This window comes from Xyrauchen texanus, chromosome 36 (genome assembly GCF_025860055.1).
Source record: "Xyrauchen texanus isolate HMW12.3.18 chromosome 36, RBS_HiC_50CHRs, whole genome shotgun sequence".
Taxonomy (NCBI): Eukaryota; Metazoa; Chordata; class Actinopteri; order Cypriniformes; family Catostomidae; genus Xyrauchen; species Xyrauchen texanus.
The window spans coordinates 35299486-35320287 of NC_068311.1; the positions used below are offsets into that span (position 1 = coordinate 35299486).

General features: G+C 38.1%; 1 protein-coding gene across 2 annotated transcripts in view; it reads right to left on the minus strand.

The window, feature by feature from the left end:
* LOC127629839 (NADPH--cytochrome P450 reductase-like) overlaps positions 1 to 20802 on the minus strand; it is a 50530-nt gene that overhangs the window by 5005 nt on the left and 24723 nt on the right. For both annotated transcript variants that reach the window (XM_052107112.1, XM_052107111.1), the window contains 10 exons: positions 19068 to 19196; positions 17988 to 18137; positions 15158 to 15282; positions 13297 to 13386; positions 12950 to 13048; positions 10760 to 10876; positions 8259 to 8377; positions 7971 to 8152; positions 2016 to 2165; positions 1467 to 1734 (listed from right to left, as the gene is read on the minus strand). In XM_052107112.1, coding sequence (XP_051963072.1) covers positions 1467 to 1734; positions 2016 to 2165; positions 7971 to 8152; positions 8259 to 8377; positions 10760 to 10876; positions 12950 to 13048; positions 13297 to 13386; positions 15158 to 15282; positions 17988 to 18137; positions 19068 to 19196 — 1429 coding nt within the window. The remainder of the gene's footprint in view (positions 1 to 1466; positions 1735 to 2015; positions 2166 to 7970; positions 8153 to 8258; positions 8378 to 10759; positions 10877 to 12949; positions 13049 to 13296; positions 13387 to 15157; positions 15283 to 17987; positions 18138 to 19067; positions 19197 to 20802) is intronic.

A 20802-nucleotide genomic window follows, 5' to 3' on the forward strand; every position in this document is an offset into this window, starting at 1 on the left:
GTAACATGTATGTCAAAGACATGTACTTTGCTATTACTCGCTATGTTTTTGTCTGAGTAAAACAAATTGGCTGGTTGTATTTACTGTAAATTTCCAAAAAACATATGCCACATGACTATTTGATCAGTTTGATGTTTTTACCAATACCAATAATATACAGTAATGCACAGTTCAATAATGTACAGTGCAAAATAATGAATAAATTATCAAAACAGAACACTTCTGATTTGTCTGAAAATTTCAAAGCACTTGTTCAGTTTTAGTCATAATGCTTACATGCATTGTAAATTAGAGCTACTAAGTTTTAAAACGATTGGTCCCTTTGCGGGCCCATCCGAGCTGAAAGTGTTAATCCAAATGAATTTTTGCAAGTTGTTGCATGCTGGACTGTGACCATGCAGGCGCGAATTGATCGCAAGCTTTCTGCTGGCTGCCGTGTGCTCACGCACGGCGTTTGGTATGGAGTCGTTTATCCGTTATCTGGGCTGTTAGAGCTGCGGTTTGTTTCATGACTCCCTCTTGTTTAGACAATTTATTTTTCACTTGCACTTATTCTGTTTCACTGTCTGTTGGATCACAGTCTGTCTAATACCATCACTCTGGACTATATTGTTGACTCAGGCTCTGTAATTGTCTGTATAGTAATTATATTGTGTTTGTTGTTCTATTGTTTGGTTTATGTTTGAACATTGGCCGAAAGTGCTTTATGAAGTAAACATATACTTTATAAAAGAGACTATAAATGATTATTCACATTATTTGTGGTAGTAACTAGTCAATTGCATGACACATTGTCATGTGCTGTCAAAAATGGCAGTGCCTGTGAGTGGGCAACCCACTCCATATAAAATAATACAGCTTTTATTTCATAACAGATGTGACAGTTTTATTCATCTAATGTAAGTATAAATAGTTTTCAACATATTTAAAAAAAAAACTTTTACTGTAAGTGTAAAAATGTTTTAATAAGATAAAACATACTTAGTGCACCTTTTACTAAGGCTGCAATTGTCTTTTTGCAAGGGAACATGGAACAACAGGGCTTATTTCCTTACCACTTTTAAAGATTCTCACAGAAGTCAACATTGCCAAATCAGTGCCTCAAAATGTCCAAAATAAAAACTCACCAAAATATTGTAGCATACAATACAAGCATAAAATGTTAATATGTCAAATTGTGACAGTCAATAAAGGCTTGTGTTTTAAAATTAAATCACATTAATTAGTTAATGGGTGTAATTAAGGGTGCTTTCACACTAGCACTTTTGGTGTGCACCCGGGTTCGAATTATGTCAAAGTTTGGTTCATTTGGATGATTTGAACACCGTTTCCAAAACTCTGGTGCGCACCAGTGAACCACACCAGGGTTCGTTTGAAAAAGTGGTCTGTGGTTCATTTGTATTGCTGCAAATGACTGCATTGAGGAAGTATAAAACGCCAGTACTCCATCATCTGCATACTCCTACCTTGTTCTTTGAGCCATCCTCGCTCCTGAATGAAGCCTATGAAGGGTGCGATGCCGGTGCCAGGTCCGATCATGATCACTGGGTTTGTGGACTTAAACGGCAGGCGGAACTGAGATTTCCGGATGTACATGGGCACTGTGGCCTTGTGTCCGTTATCAGTTGGCAATTTGTTCTTGAGCCAGTTAGTGGCGACCCCTTTGTTGACACGGCCTGTTTTGGTCTCATACTCCACCACTACAGCGCAGATGTGGATACTGTTGGGGTGGACCTGTCACATGAGACAACTATTGAACTACATGCATAAAGCAGCATGCAATGAACATTTTACATTCATTAAAATACAATGGGTGAAGTGTCATTTCTGTGCTACTAGTGGCAACAAATTGAATTGTTTGATAGCCTCACTGAGCCAAACACTGTTCAGGAAAACAACTATGATTGGTTTACTTAAAGTTGTCTTTGTACATTAAACTAGGAGTAGGTGACAAAGTATTTTAACATTGAAAAATGTACACACTTTGCCTGTAATATTAATAAAAAATAACTGGCCTTGGAAGAAGATGCAATGGAATAATAGCGCGCCTGCAGTCGTGGCAGAAGCTCACACAGGTGATCAATGGGCGGTCGCAAAGACGGTAAATCCTCAAGAATAGCCAAAATATTCCTACATGAGTCCAGCACCCAGCTCTGATACAGCGCCTGAAAGATTATGAAGACAATTTCACAACAAATACTGTTAGCCATCTATGACTTAAAAAAAAAAAAAAAAAAAGTCCATACCGGAGTGCTTGTTTGCCTAAATCGCACTTAGACATTCGAGAGGAAACAAATATTCATCACACATTAAACGTATTGTAGTGTATTATAACAGTTATTAGTTTTGACATATTATAAGGTATGAGACATTATGAATGGATTTATAATGCCTGTACAATGCATTATAAATTCAAGCCTCATAGAAAGTATTTATTGAAACATTTAATCAATTGCAATTACGCTTGGAATCGATGCCTGTTTCACAAATCGATAATCGGAAGATTTTCCCAATGATTATCGATAAATATCGGGATGTTTTTCAGATAAAAATTGGGCTGATCGTTGCACAATAGTCTTTGTCTCTTCAGACATATTTCTCAACACAACTTTAATAAAGTTTGAGTTTCTACAAAAGGTAAATACACACACCAATACATAGCGTGAACATTCTGAAGTGCAACAGTGCACAACTCACATAGTTTTCCATTAATTTCGACCCAAATCATTATCAAAGGACATAGATTATTTACTCTAGCAATCACTGGATGACCTATTGTGAACATGTTATCATTCATAGAGCCTACACAATGTATTTTCAGCTACAAGTATGTTGTTTTGTGGTTTGACAGCTTAAATGAAAGACCCATTCAAGGATACATACAGAGAAATTGCATAATAAACATCACCATTTCTAATCGTTCAGTTTGCACAGTTTAATAAACTAAACTCTAAAATCAACATCACTTTGTTAATTCTTGAAGAAGTACCAAAACTTTCGTAACTCTGGACTGCCATCTCCTTCCCTGCCTCAGCTCATCCTGCGTGTGTGTGTGTGTGTGTGTGTGTGTGTGTGTGTGTGTGTGTGTGTGTGTGTGTGTGGGATACATGTTACGCTGGATTCACACATACTCTGTGAGCGGGCATGAGTGAGGTGCAAGGAACGCATAGCGTTTGGGCTTTCACATTGGCCACGTCTCTTTTCTAGGTTCCTAAGGCATCGGCGGCTTTGCACTTGTTTATCAGTGTACTTGGTCGTGATTGGTTAATATATCAAAATAACTTTCAAGGCAAGCCAGTCCACTCTGTGGTCATTTTTGGAACGATCTCGTGTAGGGCAGCTTTGTCTTTGTAAACAAGTGGCATAAAAAGTACAGCCCCCATCTACTTGAATGGGGAAAGACTGAAATTTCCAAAAAGGTTGGTCATGATTCCAAACTGTTCCTCAGATTACTCATTACTTAAACATAGCTAGATAAGCTAATGCGTTCTTGAGTTGATTGACAGGTGCTGTCTTTAGCTATAAGGTGATTGGCTCTTTTACCTATAAAGGTGGGGCTTCCAATTTCTCCCATTCATTTTAATACCAGTGGTTCGTCTCTTCTTACCTGTCTCTGTATATATACAACATTGGCAAAAGTCCTCAATTTAGTCATTTTGTGTTTGCATGCATGCAGACCAATACGTTTTAGTGTATTGTAGGTTCAGTTTAAAAATTTTTATCTGCTTTTATTTCTTTTCTATAATCTCCAGGTTCTTTAAATTTTCTACGGCACCCAGAATCCAGCATGAGCCGTGCGGCAAATATAGGCTGTGCGACAAAACTACCCACTCACTGCCGCGTCTGAGGCGCTTCACCTCGCGACTCACCCTTACAACGTGAAGAGTGTATTCTCTTAACATGAACGCTGAAACTAAAATGCGCTGCTCATGCCTCGCTCACAAAGGATATGTGTAACCAGTGTTACATCACCGTCTTGTGGTCTCCCAACGCTATTACGCCAGACTGTTAAACAGAGGCCAATTGATTGAATAGTAAAGCACGCAATTTGGGCTTTAATTTAAATGCTGGCTAATTTTAATTTATCAATGCATCATATATATATATATATATACACACACACACACACACACACACACACACACACACACACACACACACACACACACACACACACACACACTGTATATAGATAAAATACCATGCCAAATCAATAATCGATATATAGATAATTCAATTACATCCATAATTGCACTTTCAACATTTGTGTAATTTTTTTCTTTTCTTTTACGAGTTACTAACAGACTGTTAGTGGTGGGGATTTTTATTCATCCTAGTGACTTCTTCACTGATTTGTTAAGTCGTAATTCTTGCAGAATACATCTTTATTCCAGTAGGTGGTGACAATTCAGCATCTTTTATGCATTATGAGTAATTTAATTTACTCAAATTTGCATGTCCACAATTCTACCAAAAGATTTTATTAAGCGTATTTAAGCATTTTCCCCCAAAAATTACATAATTTTCCCAGTATTTTGTGAACTGCGACTTTCAAGTTATACAAAGAAAAGACGTACTTACGTACTTTTTTTGAGAGATTCATTTGTTTGTCAGCTGAAAAAAAATTAGCAACCGATAAGCCTTTGCGTCATGCGGCTATTAACGGAGCTAGCACAATTTCAGTGTTGGGGAGTAGTTAACTAAAACTAGTGAGGCTACTAAATTAACTATGTTTTTCAGTAGCATGACAGTAGTTCAGCTATGTTTATAGTGTAGCTTTTCCAGTAACAAGCTTCATTTTCTGGTGGGTAGCACAGTAGCACCATAAAACACTACATTTGTCACATTATATTGAGAACACAGCAATGAGGGAGTAATCAAACATGTTCCACTAAACAGTCCTCTCTCTCATGTAATGCTCATAAAACCAAATCATTTAAGTGAATAGGTTCAGATATGTAAAAGAACTTTACGTTTATTTAGCTTATATTTTCCGATTCATTTTATTGAGTTGGTTCTTTTGAACATTTTGTGTAAATGAACTAGTTTACATAAATTATTTACTGATAAATATTGCTGCTGTTTATAACTACCGTATATTTCCATGCAGTTATATAAAATAGGGTGTTTGAGTTGTATTATGGCACTTTTCCACTGCACATTACGGTTCGTCTCGACTCTACTCGCTTTACTTTTCTGAGTTTGCTTTTCCAATGCTGTTTAGTGCCGCCTCAACGTGGGTGGGATTATAGGCTTATCGTCATAGTTGCACTGCCTCTACTGCCGTGACATAATTTTAAACACAACACAAACTGACCAAAACAATAACACAACCGCTAGCCAGGCCCGGATTACCCAATGGGCATTATGGGCACGGGCCCAGGGGCCCATGCGCACTTGGGGCCCAAGCGAGGGGAAGATTTTTTTTTTTTTTTAACATTTTTTTTCATTTTCGAAAACGGAGTGTATATTTGCACAACGTGCTGGCCCGGTGCCTGTCTTTTTAGCAAAAAGACGCTCGACACAAAATAACTACTGTAGCGTAAGGCGTGAGGTGCATGATGGTAGCTTTTGACGCGTTCGGCCAGAGTTCGAATCCGCCTTTTGTCGAACTCGCTCTTCTCCCTTTTCCCAACACATGCAGGTACTTACTGCTGGTGGTGACACGTACGCGTGCATTTGAGCAACACTGGCAACAAAACTAGCACTAGTGTAATTGCTAAATAAGTTAATTGCCATTATGCAACGTTTTAGAAAAGTATGAATTAGCAGAATATCCAGTGTTATGAAAACAGTAGGTCAACATAACTACAATGCATTCTTTAATTCCCTGTCTTATTCTGCCCTCTGGCATATCGAAATTAATACAAACCTTAACATAAAGAGACGGACAGTGTTATTAACAGACAGTAAAAATCATACTAATAATACTATGTAAAAAAAATCCGATGAGCCCAGAATATAAACTCAACGTGTTTAATTACACGTTATAAGCTTTGCCGAATACACTCAAATGAGATCGACTCAGAAAAGACGTCAATAAATGCACGCGTCACCTGCTACATCCTCTCTGTTGCATGCGCAAATTATGATCACTAATACAAAACACAACATTTTATTCACAAAAATGTCTCTATTTGTAGAAATTGCTGCACATTCGTTGAATTCTGAATCTCAGCTGGTCATGGACTTGGATTTTGATGACATTGTAACCGAGTTTGCTAACAGGAAAGCCAGGAAGAAGTCTTTTTAAGGGCAGCCGGAGAGAAGAGAGACAGACAGACAGACAAAAAAGTGAGGAGAGGAGGAGAAAGACAGACAGACAGACAGACAGACAGACCCTGAGGAGAGGAGGAGAAAGACAGACAGACAGACCCTGAGGAGAGGAGGAGAAGATGAGACAGACAGCCCCTGAGGAGAGGAGGAGAAGATGAGACAGACAGCTCCTGTGGGGAGGAGGAGAAAGACAGACCCTGAGACTGAGGAGAAGAGGAGAAAGACAGACAGATAGACAGACAGCCCCTGAGGAGAGGAGGAGGTATTGTGTGTGTGTGTGTGTGTGTGTGTGTGTGTGTGTGTGTGTGTGAGTGTGAGTGAGAGAGAGAGAGAGAGAGAACAACTTACATGAAATATAGTATTATCAAAAAAAACAAAAACAAGCTGCTTTATTTTACATTTGATTTACATTTACATTTAGGGCATTTGGCAGATGCTTTTATCCAAAGCGACAGTAGTACATTTGTCAATAGTTGGACAGGTCATACAAGACATTGTGCCCAGGGGCCTCTGAATTCTTCATCCGGGCCTGCCGCTAGCTGTTAGCTAGTAGCTCATTGTGCTACTTTTAGCAGTTGTTGCATGTTGATTTTACGCAAGCGTAACAGTTAAATTGGCCTGATTGTTTTAGAAGCTTCCAGTAGATGGTCAACTAAATTAAGTGAAGCTTTCAAGCAGAGAATAGAGTTAACATACCATCCTCCATCGTGAAGTCCAACAACACTCACCCTCCCATTGCTCGCCGGTTTAGATAGTGTTCATTTGGTCGAACCACTTCCACTTTAAAGTTTATTTTTTACTTTTCCCTACACTGTTGGTAGGTCCGGTGGTAGCCGTGTGTGGGCAAAGGCTGAGACACTTCCTCAGAAAATAATCATTCGCTCATCGCAAACGAGTGGACCGTCTGCACTTCGTTTATTGGCCACGGCGTGGTTTTGCGCACAGCCATTTCTTTTTTCACAATTCGAAAGTCGTGTGAACAAATGACACTGCTATCGCTGTTGCTAACTTTAAAACTAGCGGGTTGATGTCACGTGTCGGAAATCCAGTGATGCTGGTAGTGATGATTCTCTCTGACCAATCAGTGATCTGCAGGATTTTGACGTCACATTTAGTATCGGCTCACTTGGAACCTCGACCAAGGTGGTACTAAAAAAGTATCAGGTACCATCCACAGTGTGAAAACCCCAAAAAAGCGAGCAGAGTCGAGTTGAGTCATACCCTGCAGTGGAAAAGCCCCTATAGTGTATATTAAGTATACATTTATGTTCAATTTAATGTTGTCATCCTATTTGTTTAACCCTTTTGGAAATTAAGCACAGCTTTACTACAGTAATTTTGTAGTAACCATGACTATAGTAGCCATGGTTAATTTTGTGGTCACTATGGTTTTACTACAAATACTGTACCATGTTTAAAATATAGTTATTGTGGTAAAATCAAGGTCACCCTAAATAATAATATAACTACTATATGAGCTGATACGATTGATTTGAACATCGGTTGGCAAATGCAGTAACTACACATATTGTTAAAATCTTGTCAAAATTGAGAAATTTGTGGATTAAATGGATTGTATTATGCAAAAAAATAAATCTGCATTGTCAGGTAGGTTGTATATGTGTTGTGTGAATGACTTGAGCATTTCCTTACACTCTTGGTGTAAATGTGCATTATGTGACAGTGACGCTTACTTTGCCCTCAGGTGAGGAGGAGGCCATCTTACGCATGTTCTCCTGTTCTTTGGGGTCGGAGGCATATTGCGCCAGTTCATACAGCACATTTGTGCGCGGACAGTTTGTGATGTCCAGATAGTGTGTCAAGGCGATGCGGTACGTGGTTGGGCAGGGGAACGGATGCTTCTTATTGGATTCCTCTGAAAGTACACACTCATATTTTAGATCCACAGCTATAGTAATGTTGACTATTACACAGACCTTAATGAGTAATTCCAGTTAAATTGCTCAGGGTTAATGGCATACCGTCAAGGTTATTGAGGGAGATAACAGTATCAAGGTCCACTCCAAGGATCTCACCAACCCTGTTCACTATAGCATTGTCATTGATGGGATACACAGCAACATGGTCTCCTGATTCATACCTGCATGAACAAATTTAAATCTGTTAGCTGTTGAAAAAGAAATAAAATAAATTTGATTAAAAGGTGTATTCAGTAACTTTTGTCTTTGTGTCATCTTGGACTTACACTGACACATAGTGGCTTGGACGCTGCCTCATTTATAATCAATAGTTTTAATTTCAGGTGACATTGTAGAAATGTCTTATTCACAGTCAATCAACTTTTTTAATGAGGAAAAAGTACTGAGAGCAGAATTATAACATAAAAGAACATATCCAGCCAGTCAGGTTGAGTCATTTTTATTTGTATAGTGCCATTCACAACACATATCGTTTCAAAACAGCTTTACATAAAACGATGCTCTTATCTGTAATGTCTTAAAAATAACTAAATGTCATACTTCTCGTTATTGTTAAATGTTATACTTATTCGAATACAAACTAGTTATTAAAGGTATATTGCAGGTTCAATACAAGTTAAGCTCAGTCGACAGCATTTGTGGTATAATGTTGGCTACTAGTCCTTTTTTTTTTTGCGCATAGCACAGTGTTGCTCTTTTCCTCCTCAGTGCTGTTTGGCATGTCAGGACTGCCTGCTGTTTGAGAGGTTTGACTTGACTTCCTCCATAACGCTTTAAACTAGAAAAAGTCTCACTAGAATTGAAATTGATCACATCAGTTTTGAAGTCTGCGGGCCACAATATTGAGGGACGCCCGGTAGTTATGCGTGTGTGTAAGGGAGCAGAGCAGATCCTTAGCGGTAGGCCTTACAGTTAAACTAGCGTGAATGCTTTAAACGCACCGCGAAAATATCGCAGTGCAGACGAGAAGCCTTTAAGCTTATCATTAAATAATGTCTTCATTAAATATTATAATTTTCATTAAATAATCTGTCAATTGGGTGGTCCCTGAAAAATCTTCAATGGGAGAACCAATGCATTGTTCTTTCCCTGCTGTGCACGACCCAGTCAGAATAGAACTGCGACCCACCAGTTGAGAAACCGGCTTAGGAGACCTGGCTGGAGTCACTCAGCACACCCTGGATTCGAACTCGCGACTCAAGGGGTGGTAGTCAGTGTTAATACTCGCTGAGCTACCCAGGCCCTGACTTGTCCTTTTCGTAAAAAAAAAAATCTGGGATACAGTGGGGCACTTACAATGGAAGTCAATGGGGCCAATCCGTAAACATTAAAATACTCACTATTTCAAAAGACAAGCCACAAGACAAACAATATGTGTGCTAACATGATTTTACTGTGATAAAATCACTTACTACATTTTACTGTGTAAAGTTAAAGCCAATTTTACAAATTCATTGCCATGATGATGTCAACAAACCCAAAATGTTAAAATTATGATTTAAACAACTTTACAGCTCAGATAATTGAGTTTTAACAGAAGTATTAATGCGAGTGATTTTATAAAATTGTAAGCTTCAAAACCTGCTTTTTGCTTTTAAAACCTGCAAAAATTGGCCCCATTCACTTCCATTGTCAGTGCCTCATTATAACCTCGATTTTGTACTTTTGTTTTTAAAGAAAAGGACAGACGAGTCAAACTTATTTTTGGTGGTAATCAACATTATGCCACAAATGCTGTCTATTCAGCTTAACGTGTATTAAACCCAGAATATTCCTTTAAGACAATGGAAATCATGTACTACCTTATCAAAAAGCAGTGCAATAAACAATACCACAGTTTTGCCTTTAGTACATTTTAACATGCTTACAGTGCTATCTACCTCTATAAACACGTCATCAATGAGGTCCGCATATAGCATATGGAGTCCACGCGAATGTGCATTGAGTGCTTTTTCTTTCTTTTTTCTTTAATATGGAGCTAAAGCTTTGAGTGACATCTTGTGTGAAAACATGGTGGAAGTACAGTATGCAGCACTGAATAATAAATGATTATACCCACCAACAATATGGACATAGCAGAGTTCATATCAGCACATATGGAAGCCCAAAGAGGTTGCATTATCATTTTTGTTTTTTTATGATCAACAAAAGTTCCCCCCACAAGAAAATAAGACAAATGTACAGTGTATGGCTTTAGAAATTATGTATGATGATAAATAGTTATTAATATTTAACCATTTCATATTTTAAACTGAAATAATTTCTTATTTATTTCACACACACACACACACACACACACACACACACACACACACACACACACACACACACACACACACACACACACACACACACACACACACACACACACACACACACAGACACCTTTTACTACATGCTAACAGCAACTATTCAGCTACAATACCACAACCATTTGGATTTCTACACCTTTAAACAGAAGCTACGCTGTCATCCTGTTTTAAGAACATGGCACAAACCTCATGCTGTCTGAAAACCAGCATGCTAGATCACACGCGTGTTACCTGATCTTAGACCCTGTGATGTCCAGCTCCAGGTGCATCAGGTGTCTGATTCCACCCTTATTGAGTTTACGGTTCACAGTCACAGGTGCCAGGAAAGGGTTCTTTGCATCAAATGGCCTGTGAGAACACACAATAAAAGATTGAACAGACCAAGTGTGTATGCTGGAAGTTTCTACGGATGCTGTATACTCATTTCACACTAAAACATCATTACAGTCATTCTGTGTATTATTTTTGGTTTTATGTTTCTTGTACACTTTTATATACTACACTATAAGGTTATACCGGTACTAACAAAATATCGCAATACCAAAAAAATATTTTTTTGTTAACAATTTTGTTGTTAATTTCGGTACCATATTAAAGTGTATATATATATATATGGCAGGTTGGAGGGCGGAGCCGGGTCGTGATCATACACACCCGGTCCCGTATTAGGCTAATCAAGCCTCCAAGGTATAAAGGTCGACTGCAGGGTGTTGTGCGGGAGAGAGAGATCGTTAGCGGACATGTCCGTCGTGTGTGTTCATGTCTTCTTTTAAGTTTATCATCAAACTATTATTTATATTGATAAATAATATTCTCGCCTCCTCCTTTCCATTGAATACCTTCTTCTTTATTGTTGCATTTTCCTACATTTTACAATAATAGTAATCAAAACTATGAAATGGAAGCATGAAAGTGAGTAATGCAGCGATCAAGAACATGTTTTAACAAATCGAAACGTATATTTTAGCTTTGTGAAAGTAGTCAAATGAATAGGCCTTTATACCAGACCGCAAGTCATCACATCCGGCTCCGAATAGTAGCGTAATCAAACATCCGCCCATAGATCTATATCTATGGACGATCGGCAGTTTTCATAAATAACTTAAACCAACTTGGATGCATTTGGCAGTAAACATCATCCAATTAATTGTTTCTTTGGCTTCACACAGCACTTTACCATGTGTGTTAATGTGATTGTCAAAGCAAAGTTTTCCTTGTATATGAGGAGTTGTGCTGTCAGGTTACTCCCAGAGGATTAATGTGCTCAGCTTAAGCCAGAAAAGACCACGTTTAAGTCTTTTAATGTCATTGTTTTCACTATTGCAGCATATGTTTATTTTTAAATTGAATACAGTTGTAGACACTGGGACATATTCATCTCTATGATTTTTTTACATTGTCATAGAAACTTCCAGAAGCGGAAGTTGTTTTTAGGCTCCTAACTAAAGCTTCCGCTATGCAAAGTGTGAAACTGCTTAATACAGTTTCGTTCACACACAGCACAGTTATTTAAGAGTGTGACAACCTCATTCTATAACCAAACTGACACCCGCAAATTTTCAGGTCTCACAACCACATACTCGGCAAACCTGTGCTGTGTGAACGGAACCGTACTGGACAACTATTGTCTGTCACGTCATATGTGAAAGCCTCGCTGCACTGTACGTGTCCCATGTAATCATGAGGGGTTTCGTTAACTCGCAGAGACGGAGATATGAGCTGCGTGTCAACCGAAGATCCAATGGCCGAAGGTCTTTCACCGAAGCTGCTCGCCATTGCAAGCTGCGTGACAAATGCTGTGCTCTTAACTCAATTTAAAAAAAACATTCAAAGGAACTGTCATTTAATTATGATCTGATGAATGAACTCGCACCTCATGTAGACTTCAACTGTGATAAGACATGCAGGTGTTATGGACATTGGGCTTGACTTCGGATATTTACGTTAGTCACTGTCACTCTGGTTCCTGTAAATAACTAAAATGAATGGTCTAGAACATTCCTGTTGACGTGTCCAATGTAGACAGGGTGTTACATTAACAGAATGTTTAAATAGGCCACTGGAATGCTACTTAATTCAAACTCCAACTGTCAAAACTTCTAATGTAAACAAACACATAAATGGTCTTTGATCTGCTTTTAAAATGAGTTAAAACTTTCAGACAAGGCTTTCAATCCAACACCACAGTTATTCTTGACCAACTTTATCACTTATATTCCAAATATTTTCATACTGTTATACTGTCTAATAAATACAGCTAAAGTTATGTTTAGTTATAAAGCAACTGTAACAAACACCCTTTATTAACTGGGTCATATCTGGTCAAATTCAGGCAGGTTGGAGTGTTATACTGTAGTCAAGTTTATGGGAAGCTATATGAGATGAAGCATTAGTCTGAAGTGAAGAATATGGTTCACTCACGGCTTCTGGTTCTCAAAGCTCTTGAGGCGTCCAAGCTCTCCATTGTAGATCTTATTCATGTTCAGATCAGTGTGTACCTTCAACTCGTACTGACGGATGCTGAGAGACACAGTGGGAGTATTGTAAGAGAGACAATGTGTGCTCCTATTACAAACCTGCTTCCCAAAAACAAATCCTATTCTTCAGTTTGTATTTCGAACGTTGAGCTCTAGTCTAAAAAAGCTGTTAAGCGCCATTAACAAGCAGAGAACAGTATCTCAATAAACTCAGGTCACTGTGACCCTCTAACAAAGACAGAAAGAGGAAAAGAATGTTGTGGAGAGATGGAAAAGATTGAAGTTTCAGACCTGGATTCTTCACCAGTCGCTTCAACTCCAAAGTGTTCACAAACGGCCGGCCAGAATTGCTCTCTCCATGAAACAAAGTCATCCTCAAGACTGAGAGACACACACAATTCAATCTATTATGTTTAGTTTAATTAAGTCTTTTGTGTTTATGTCAAACATAATCAGTGGTTCTCAACTTGTTTTTATTCAGGACTGAGATTTTACATTGGACATAAAGTACCAAAAATATTTATGGTGCAAAACAGAATGTTCTTAGAAACAACATAAATCAACATACAGTATTTATTCATTGCTATTTACTAATATTAAGATGTAAAGCTTTTGAGAATCTCAAGGGTCAGTTTGTCAAATCATAAAGGGTTTTGGCTGCACAAATTCAGACTTTGTTCATAGTTTGTTATTTTTTGTTGGTGACCTAAAACAAAGGTCTATAAAACTGCAGATTCTAACATTTTAATATTTTTTCAGCCCCCGGAAATGTTTATTATTCCTATGAAAAAATTCAATAAAATTGGGGAAGCCATGTTTAAGGTACGATATGTCAAGAATGATGATTGCTAGCCTCAAACATACATACAAACCGGTCAACACTGTCAAGTAAGTACCACAAAAAGAGCTAAATATTGCACCATACCTGACTAAAATATGAATATCTCACACATTGATCATGATAGAGATTTTCAAAACACATTTATGAGCATCCTTGGTCATCCTTTTTATTAGCATAATTAAGGCACCAATATGCCTGTAGATTTGACATTTTTTTGGTCCAATTATGAAAATATTTGTAACCTGAGGAGATTCTGAACCATCTGGAGTTAGTCTATGCACCTACTAGAGAATGAACGATATATCGGTTTTACCGATTATTCAGTGCCGATAGTTACTTTTTAGAACTAACGTTATCGGTAAAAATCAATGCTGATAGCTGCTGATTTTTTATCACTCTGTGGCCAAAACCTTTCATCTGGTGAATATATAAAAGATAATATGATATGTTATAAAAAAAAAAAAAGACACATATGAAGCATAGATATAATTGAATGTTTATTTATATAACCTTAATTGATTGTTGAGTTCATGTTGATTTTGACTGACAGTGTACCTAGAGAAAAGGAATTAGTTTTATAAGACCGGAATACGGCCTATAGTGTACGGACAAGCACGTTCTTACACAGATAATGCTAAATAAGCAGACGTGGGGTCATGTAAACATGTTAAACCGTTTTCCTTTATTGGGGTAAGGTCATTAACAGCTTATAAATAAGCCGATGGACACGAGTACATTTTTGCCTATTACCCAGATTTTGCATGTCATGTAAACATCTTTACTGGCATTCCAATGTGCGAACGTGTTGTGCGCAGGCCTCTTCACGGTTTGACATCAAAAACAGAGAATAACACGATTATTTCAAATCTTATGTAAACACGTTTTTTTTGCTTTGTCGGATCTTTTACATAAGCAGATTTTTGGGTGTTATCAGTGTATTGGTGTGCATGTAAATGGGCTTGTTGTCTTGAAAGCCAGTAATTCATTGCACAACTCATGAAGCCTGGGTCGTATTTTGTTTTACTTTGTCTAGTTTTGTTCATGGTTTGAGGACGAGTGCATGTCACGCAACCAGTTCATGTTCTATTTGTATTTAGCATTGATTTTTCATGCTGTCCGTGACCCTGTCAAATCAGACATGCTGTCCATTTTTGGGTTGTGATGCACCAGTATAGAACCACTGATCTACACAAGTCTGTTCTAACTGAGAATTTTTTAAGTGATTTTAGTGAAAATCATTTCAATATTCAGCAGTCATAATTTGAAAGTGGGCAAAATGATCAAACAGATGTGTTTAAATGTGTGACTCACTTTGCGTCATCATCTCCCATTCCCAGATCAAAGATCCTTTGAGCTCCCAGCTCAGCCAGTCTCTTGTCCACATACTTTCCCATGGCATTATAGTGCTCATATGTCTTATTGCCCAGGGCAAACACCTTTAAAAATAAATATCATACAAATAAACATTCATTACATATGTATGCAGATTACAAGATTTTCATTTTTAAATCCAATTCAAATACACTCAAAAGTCTGGACAGACTCACTCATTCTTGCTATTTAATTTATTATTAGGCCTACTATTTTCAATTGCATATAAAATGAAGTGTAAAGACAGAAAATACTAAAAGTTATATTATAATTGCATTGCAATTGTATAATTAAGCAATATCACACGAGCAAGAGTGCGATATGGCACTAGTACATCAGTGGGTGCTGATTTAGGGCCATATTGCACGATTGCGAGTGTGATATTGCTTATATACAACAGTTCAATGAACAAGTAAATTAAAATAAATGAGGAGAAACGGAGTATGGTCATAAAAACACATTTGTACATGGAACTACTTTCTTACGTGACCGATCAGAATCTGCCGTTGCTGGTTCAAAACAAATGATGCATCCAAACCTTCATTAGTAATTCAGTAATGTCACTTCAGAAATGGGATCACAGCTTGTTATTGCTATTAAGTTATTGGATAAACAAGGATGGATGTATGCGTTTGACAGTGTGAGGGAGGGAGAGAGAGAGAGAGAGAGAGAGAGAGAGAGAGCGAGCATGTGTGATCACCTGTTGCCACACCCAAGCAGAGATGCTGTCAGCTTTCTGAAGATCAGCTTTCTCAGTGGAAAAATAACCGTCCAAGCAGGGGTAATTCTCCCTATTTCACGGTAGCGCAAGAGTCTTTCACTATAAAAATCGCAATGTCCGGCGCCATTTTAAACCGTGTGTCCACACTAATGTGGAAAGTCCGGTAAGAGGCAAGCGCCTTCAGTATGTGTAATTAATCAGTCTGTTGTGTCTCTCAGCTGTGATGAGCTGGAATGCTGAAGTTGTTAGTTTAAAGCCATTTAAAGCTATTTCCTAGCTTTAGTGGTAGTAGTAGTAATTGGAGCGATCAAGGAGTGCTATATGTAAACACTGACTGATGCGGATTCACTTAACTGGCTCATATTACACATAAAAATTATCTTATGCCACCACCTGCTGGCTAACACATATAATGTGAAAACAAATACATGTAAAAAGACAAACAGTAGCTCTTAAAACGTCTGCACTGCTCTTAAACTTTAGTTTAGAACGGCACAAACACAAGTGGAGTGATATACACACACAGTGAAGCGTCGGAGTGCTGATGGTATCAGACTAACAGTGCTCATGGAATGGCTCTCGTCCAATCAGATTTGCGGACTGGAACTAACTGTTGTATATTACATTATATTTAGGGCTTTCAATATATAAAAAAAAGTTTCATTGAATTAATTACATGATAGGATTATTAAATAATCATATGAACTGCATTTCATCGCATATCAATATTTGCAGAGAAAGACCGCCAAATAAAAATTATTATATAAGAGAATAAGTATATAATTAATATACATGACATTATTGTGGCTGATGCGTAAAGCATTAATTAGACAATACAAGGCAATATATTGTTTATTTCCATATCATTGAACATTGGCCTGCAGTTAACAGCAATCCATTTTGCAATTGAAATAATCAGTCTGATGTAGAATTATTACAAGGGCTCATCTAAGGATGCATCTATATCACCAGTGTCAGACAGATGCTTTTGGAGCTTCACTTTGCGTGCATCATAAACAGCGTTTTTTGGATGCGGTTTCAAGTTTGACGTATTTTGAAACCCATATCAAAACCCCTGCATTCGGAGTTCCGCTCCATCTAACTGTGTTTGACCACAAGAACGCACTCTCATCTTGTGCTATCTGCGGTCACTAAAGTTTGGTTTTCTCCTGTACAGCTGCGGGTTGCCTATACATCTAAAGTTGTGCTTACTGCCCCCTACTGTAAGGGACTCCAATTGTAGGAATATTCTTTTTTTATAATTAATTGCACTAGATTAACGCGTTAAATCAACCGCACAAATTATATTTTATTATATATTTTGTCCTATTTTCACATTATGTAACACCTAATGCATTTAGGGTTAAATTTAAAATATTCTCCTTTACAGATATTTGTCCATGGTCGCAGATGTTTAGCAAATTTTTTTTAATTGGCATGGGAAAAATAGCCGGCGAAGACACAGTGTAAGAATAAATGAATTCCTCCATGATCTAACAATATAATTCTACTCTGCTCAATATGACAACTACCAACAACAACCAACTAGTCAGTATTATAACAGGAGAGGAGCTTGACAGATGTGTTCTTTATGAATGGAAAAGAGTGACAAAGACTTTTCAGAAATTCTCCTTTTGTGTTTTGGTATGACTCATTTTGTGGTGAACAATTCCTTTAAATCCACTTATGCAACATTCACAAACTAGTGAAAAGAAGCTAGTATTTCTGCTAAACCTACAGGCACATTCAGTTCTTTCCTCGGTGTTCCATAAACCACCGATTATGCGGAGTCACTGAACTTTGCCCAGTTTTCAGTGAGACTGTCTGAGACTTTGGCTCGTATCAGCATGACTCTGCATCGAGAATCACTTGTGAATGAAACATTTCGATGAATCCTCAAACTAAAAGGCTCTAAAGCTCAGACTTGGATTGATAGCACACCCAAAAGCAAACATTATGTTAGCAGAACATCTCCTTTTGTTTCACAGAAGAAAAAGAAAATGTAATTTAAAGTATTACTTTTTTTTTTTTAAGTGGTGATGTACTCACGGTATATTTAACTCCACTGAGGTCAGCATCACCCTCTTGTAACCAGTCATAGAAGTCCTGAGCATTATCAGTGGGGTCGCCCTCTCCATATGTGGCCATGCAGAAGATCACTAAAGAGTTCTCAATCTCAGTCAGACGAGAGAGCTCTCCCTGAAAAATAAAAAAGTTAAAATTAAAAGCACAAAGGGTATTTTTAAGATAAAGCCGATTTTGATCCCAGAAGGGCAAATAACTCGACATGAAATGTCGACATGTAAATCCACTCTATAAGTCTTCTGTAACATACTACAAAAACACATACGTTTGCCATCACTTTTTGAAAATGTTTATTGGTTTCCCTCGTGTTTTTGCGACTATTCAAAGTGCATGAATATTTTTTTTTTTTCCCCACCCCTTTTTGGAATGCCCAGTTCCCAATGCGCTCTAAGTCCTCGTGGTAGTGTAGTGACTAGCCTCAATCCAGGTGCGGAGGACAAATCTCAGCTGCATCCGCATCTGAGATGTCAACCCTCGCATCTTATCACGTGGCTTGTTGAGCTTGTTACCGTGGAGACGTAGCATGTGTGGAGGCTTTAGCCTATTCTCTATGGCACCCACGCAAAACTCACCACGTGACCCACCGAGAGCGAGAAACGCATTATAGTGACCACGAGGAGGTTACCCCATGTGACTCTACCCTCCCTAGCAACCGGGCCAATTTGGTTGCTTAGGAGACATGACTGGAGTCACTCAGCATGCCCTGAATTTGAACTTGTGACTGCAGATGTGGTAGTCATTGCTTTAATCGCTGAGCTACCCAGGCCCCCAGTGCATGAATATTTAATGAGCTAAACACTGAGGCATTATATGATTGGTTGTCTGTTGCAAAAAACTCACTGTAACATTCTAGCACTGCATCGTATTGTAAGAATCACATGGTTTTCTTCAGGCACTGTAATTCTGGGTTAAGCCCGAGAAAGAGGTGCTAACACTCTTTCAAAATTACAAATGTGAAACTTTGCTTTACCCAGGGTTAAACAGAGGCTTTAACCCAGGGTTAAGTGCAGTGTGAAAGCCCTAATGAGGAGTGTAATGTATTACCATGTCATATTCCTCTGGGTCTGCAGCCATCCCTTTCATGCCGTAGCGATGAGCATCTTTAGAGAGTCGATTGGCGAACTCCTCACCGGTGCCCGTCTGAGAGCCGTAAAACACAACGATGTTCTTGCCCTGGCAGGTTATAAGAAAAAAAAAGTCATTACTTTCACAAGATACAGCACAAGGACACACTTCAAATGACTGCTAATAGATACCGCAAATCTCATTACATTCATAACCATTTGAATGTAGTTAAAGTTTTACTATCTGTTAAGCATTGTATAATGCATTAAGGGCTAATTAGCCCTTTATTATCCCACTTATTACACAGTTACTAAATCACATAAATAAATAAACAAACAGACACAAAATATTGATTTACGTTGAAATTATGTAATTATGAGAGAAATCAGAAATCTCTGAACAGCTGATGTGCACCTCCGGTTTGCATCGAAGTCTGACTGCTCATTATCCATCTTATTACAAGACTACTTGCAAAATAAATAAATAAATAGACATGAAACATTGATTTGAGTTTAAATAATTGTATTAGCTTACTTGTAGAAGTAGGATATATGACTCGCAGGACCCGGATGACCGGTCGGATATGTCTTAAAGGGACAGTTGACCAAAAAGATTAAAATTCTGTCATCATTTACTCACCCTCATGTCATTCCAGATGTGTATGACTTTCTTTCTTTTGCAGAACACAAATTAAGATTTTAAGAAGAATATCTCAGCTCTGTAGGTCCTTAAAATGCCAGTGAATGATATTTCCAAAAATCACATAAATCAGCATAAAAGTATCCATATTTTCAGAACTGATATGATAGGTGTAGGTGAGAAACAGATTAATATTCAAGTAATTTTTTACCATAAATGCCCACTTTCAGTTGCCTATTGTTTTTTAGCAATTAGCATTCTTCATGCACACAGTATCTCCACCAACTGGTCGGGGCTGGATTAAATGTGATGATTTATAGTAAGAAAAAAAAAAGGTTTCCCACCCACACCTATAATATCACTTTTGAAGATATGGATTAAACCACTGGAGTCTTATGGATTACTTATGGATTCTACATTTGTGATTTTTAAAGATTAAAAGTTCTGGTCACCATACTTCAACTTCTACAACTTGCATTGTATGGACCATCAGAGCTAAAATGTTCTTGAACATATCTTCGTATGTGATATACACATCTGGGATGGGATAAGGGTAATAAGAGTTGACAGAATTTTCATTTTTAAAGAACTATCCCTTTAATCCCCGGATGAGTGGTTGTTGCTTAGAAATATCAGACCGCTAGATGGTGCCATTGACCAAACAGAATCAAGTATTACAGAGACCCATGTAATAATGCTTGGTCATTTTATTTATCATGAAAATGAAAGTGTTAACAACATATTTTCTAGGGGCCTGGGTCGCTCAGCGAGTATTGATGCTGACTATCACAGCTTACTATGAGTAACTCCAGCCAGGTCTCCTAAGCAACCAAATTGGCCCAGTTGCTAGGGAGGGAAGAGTCACATGGGGTAACCTCTTCGTGGTTGCGGTTAGTGGTTCTTGCTCACAATGGGGTGTGTGGTAAGTTGTGCGTGGATCACGGAGAGTAGCATGAGCCTCCACATGCTGCTAGTCTCCACGGTGTCGCACAGTGTGCCACTTGATAAGATACACGGATTGACTGTCTCTGAAGTGGTGGCAACTGAGAGTTGTAACTGAGGTGAGTAACCACAC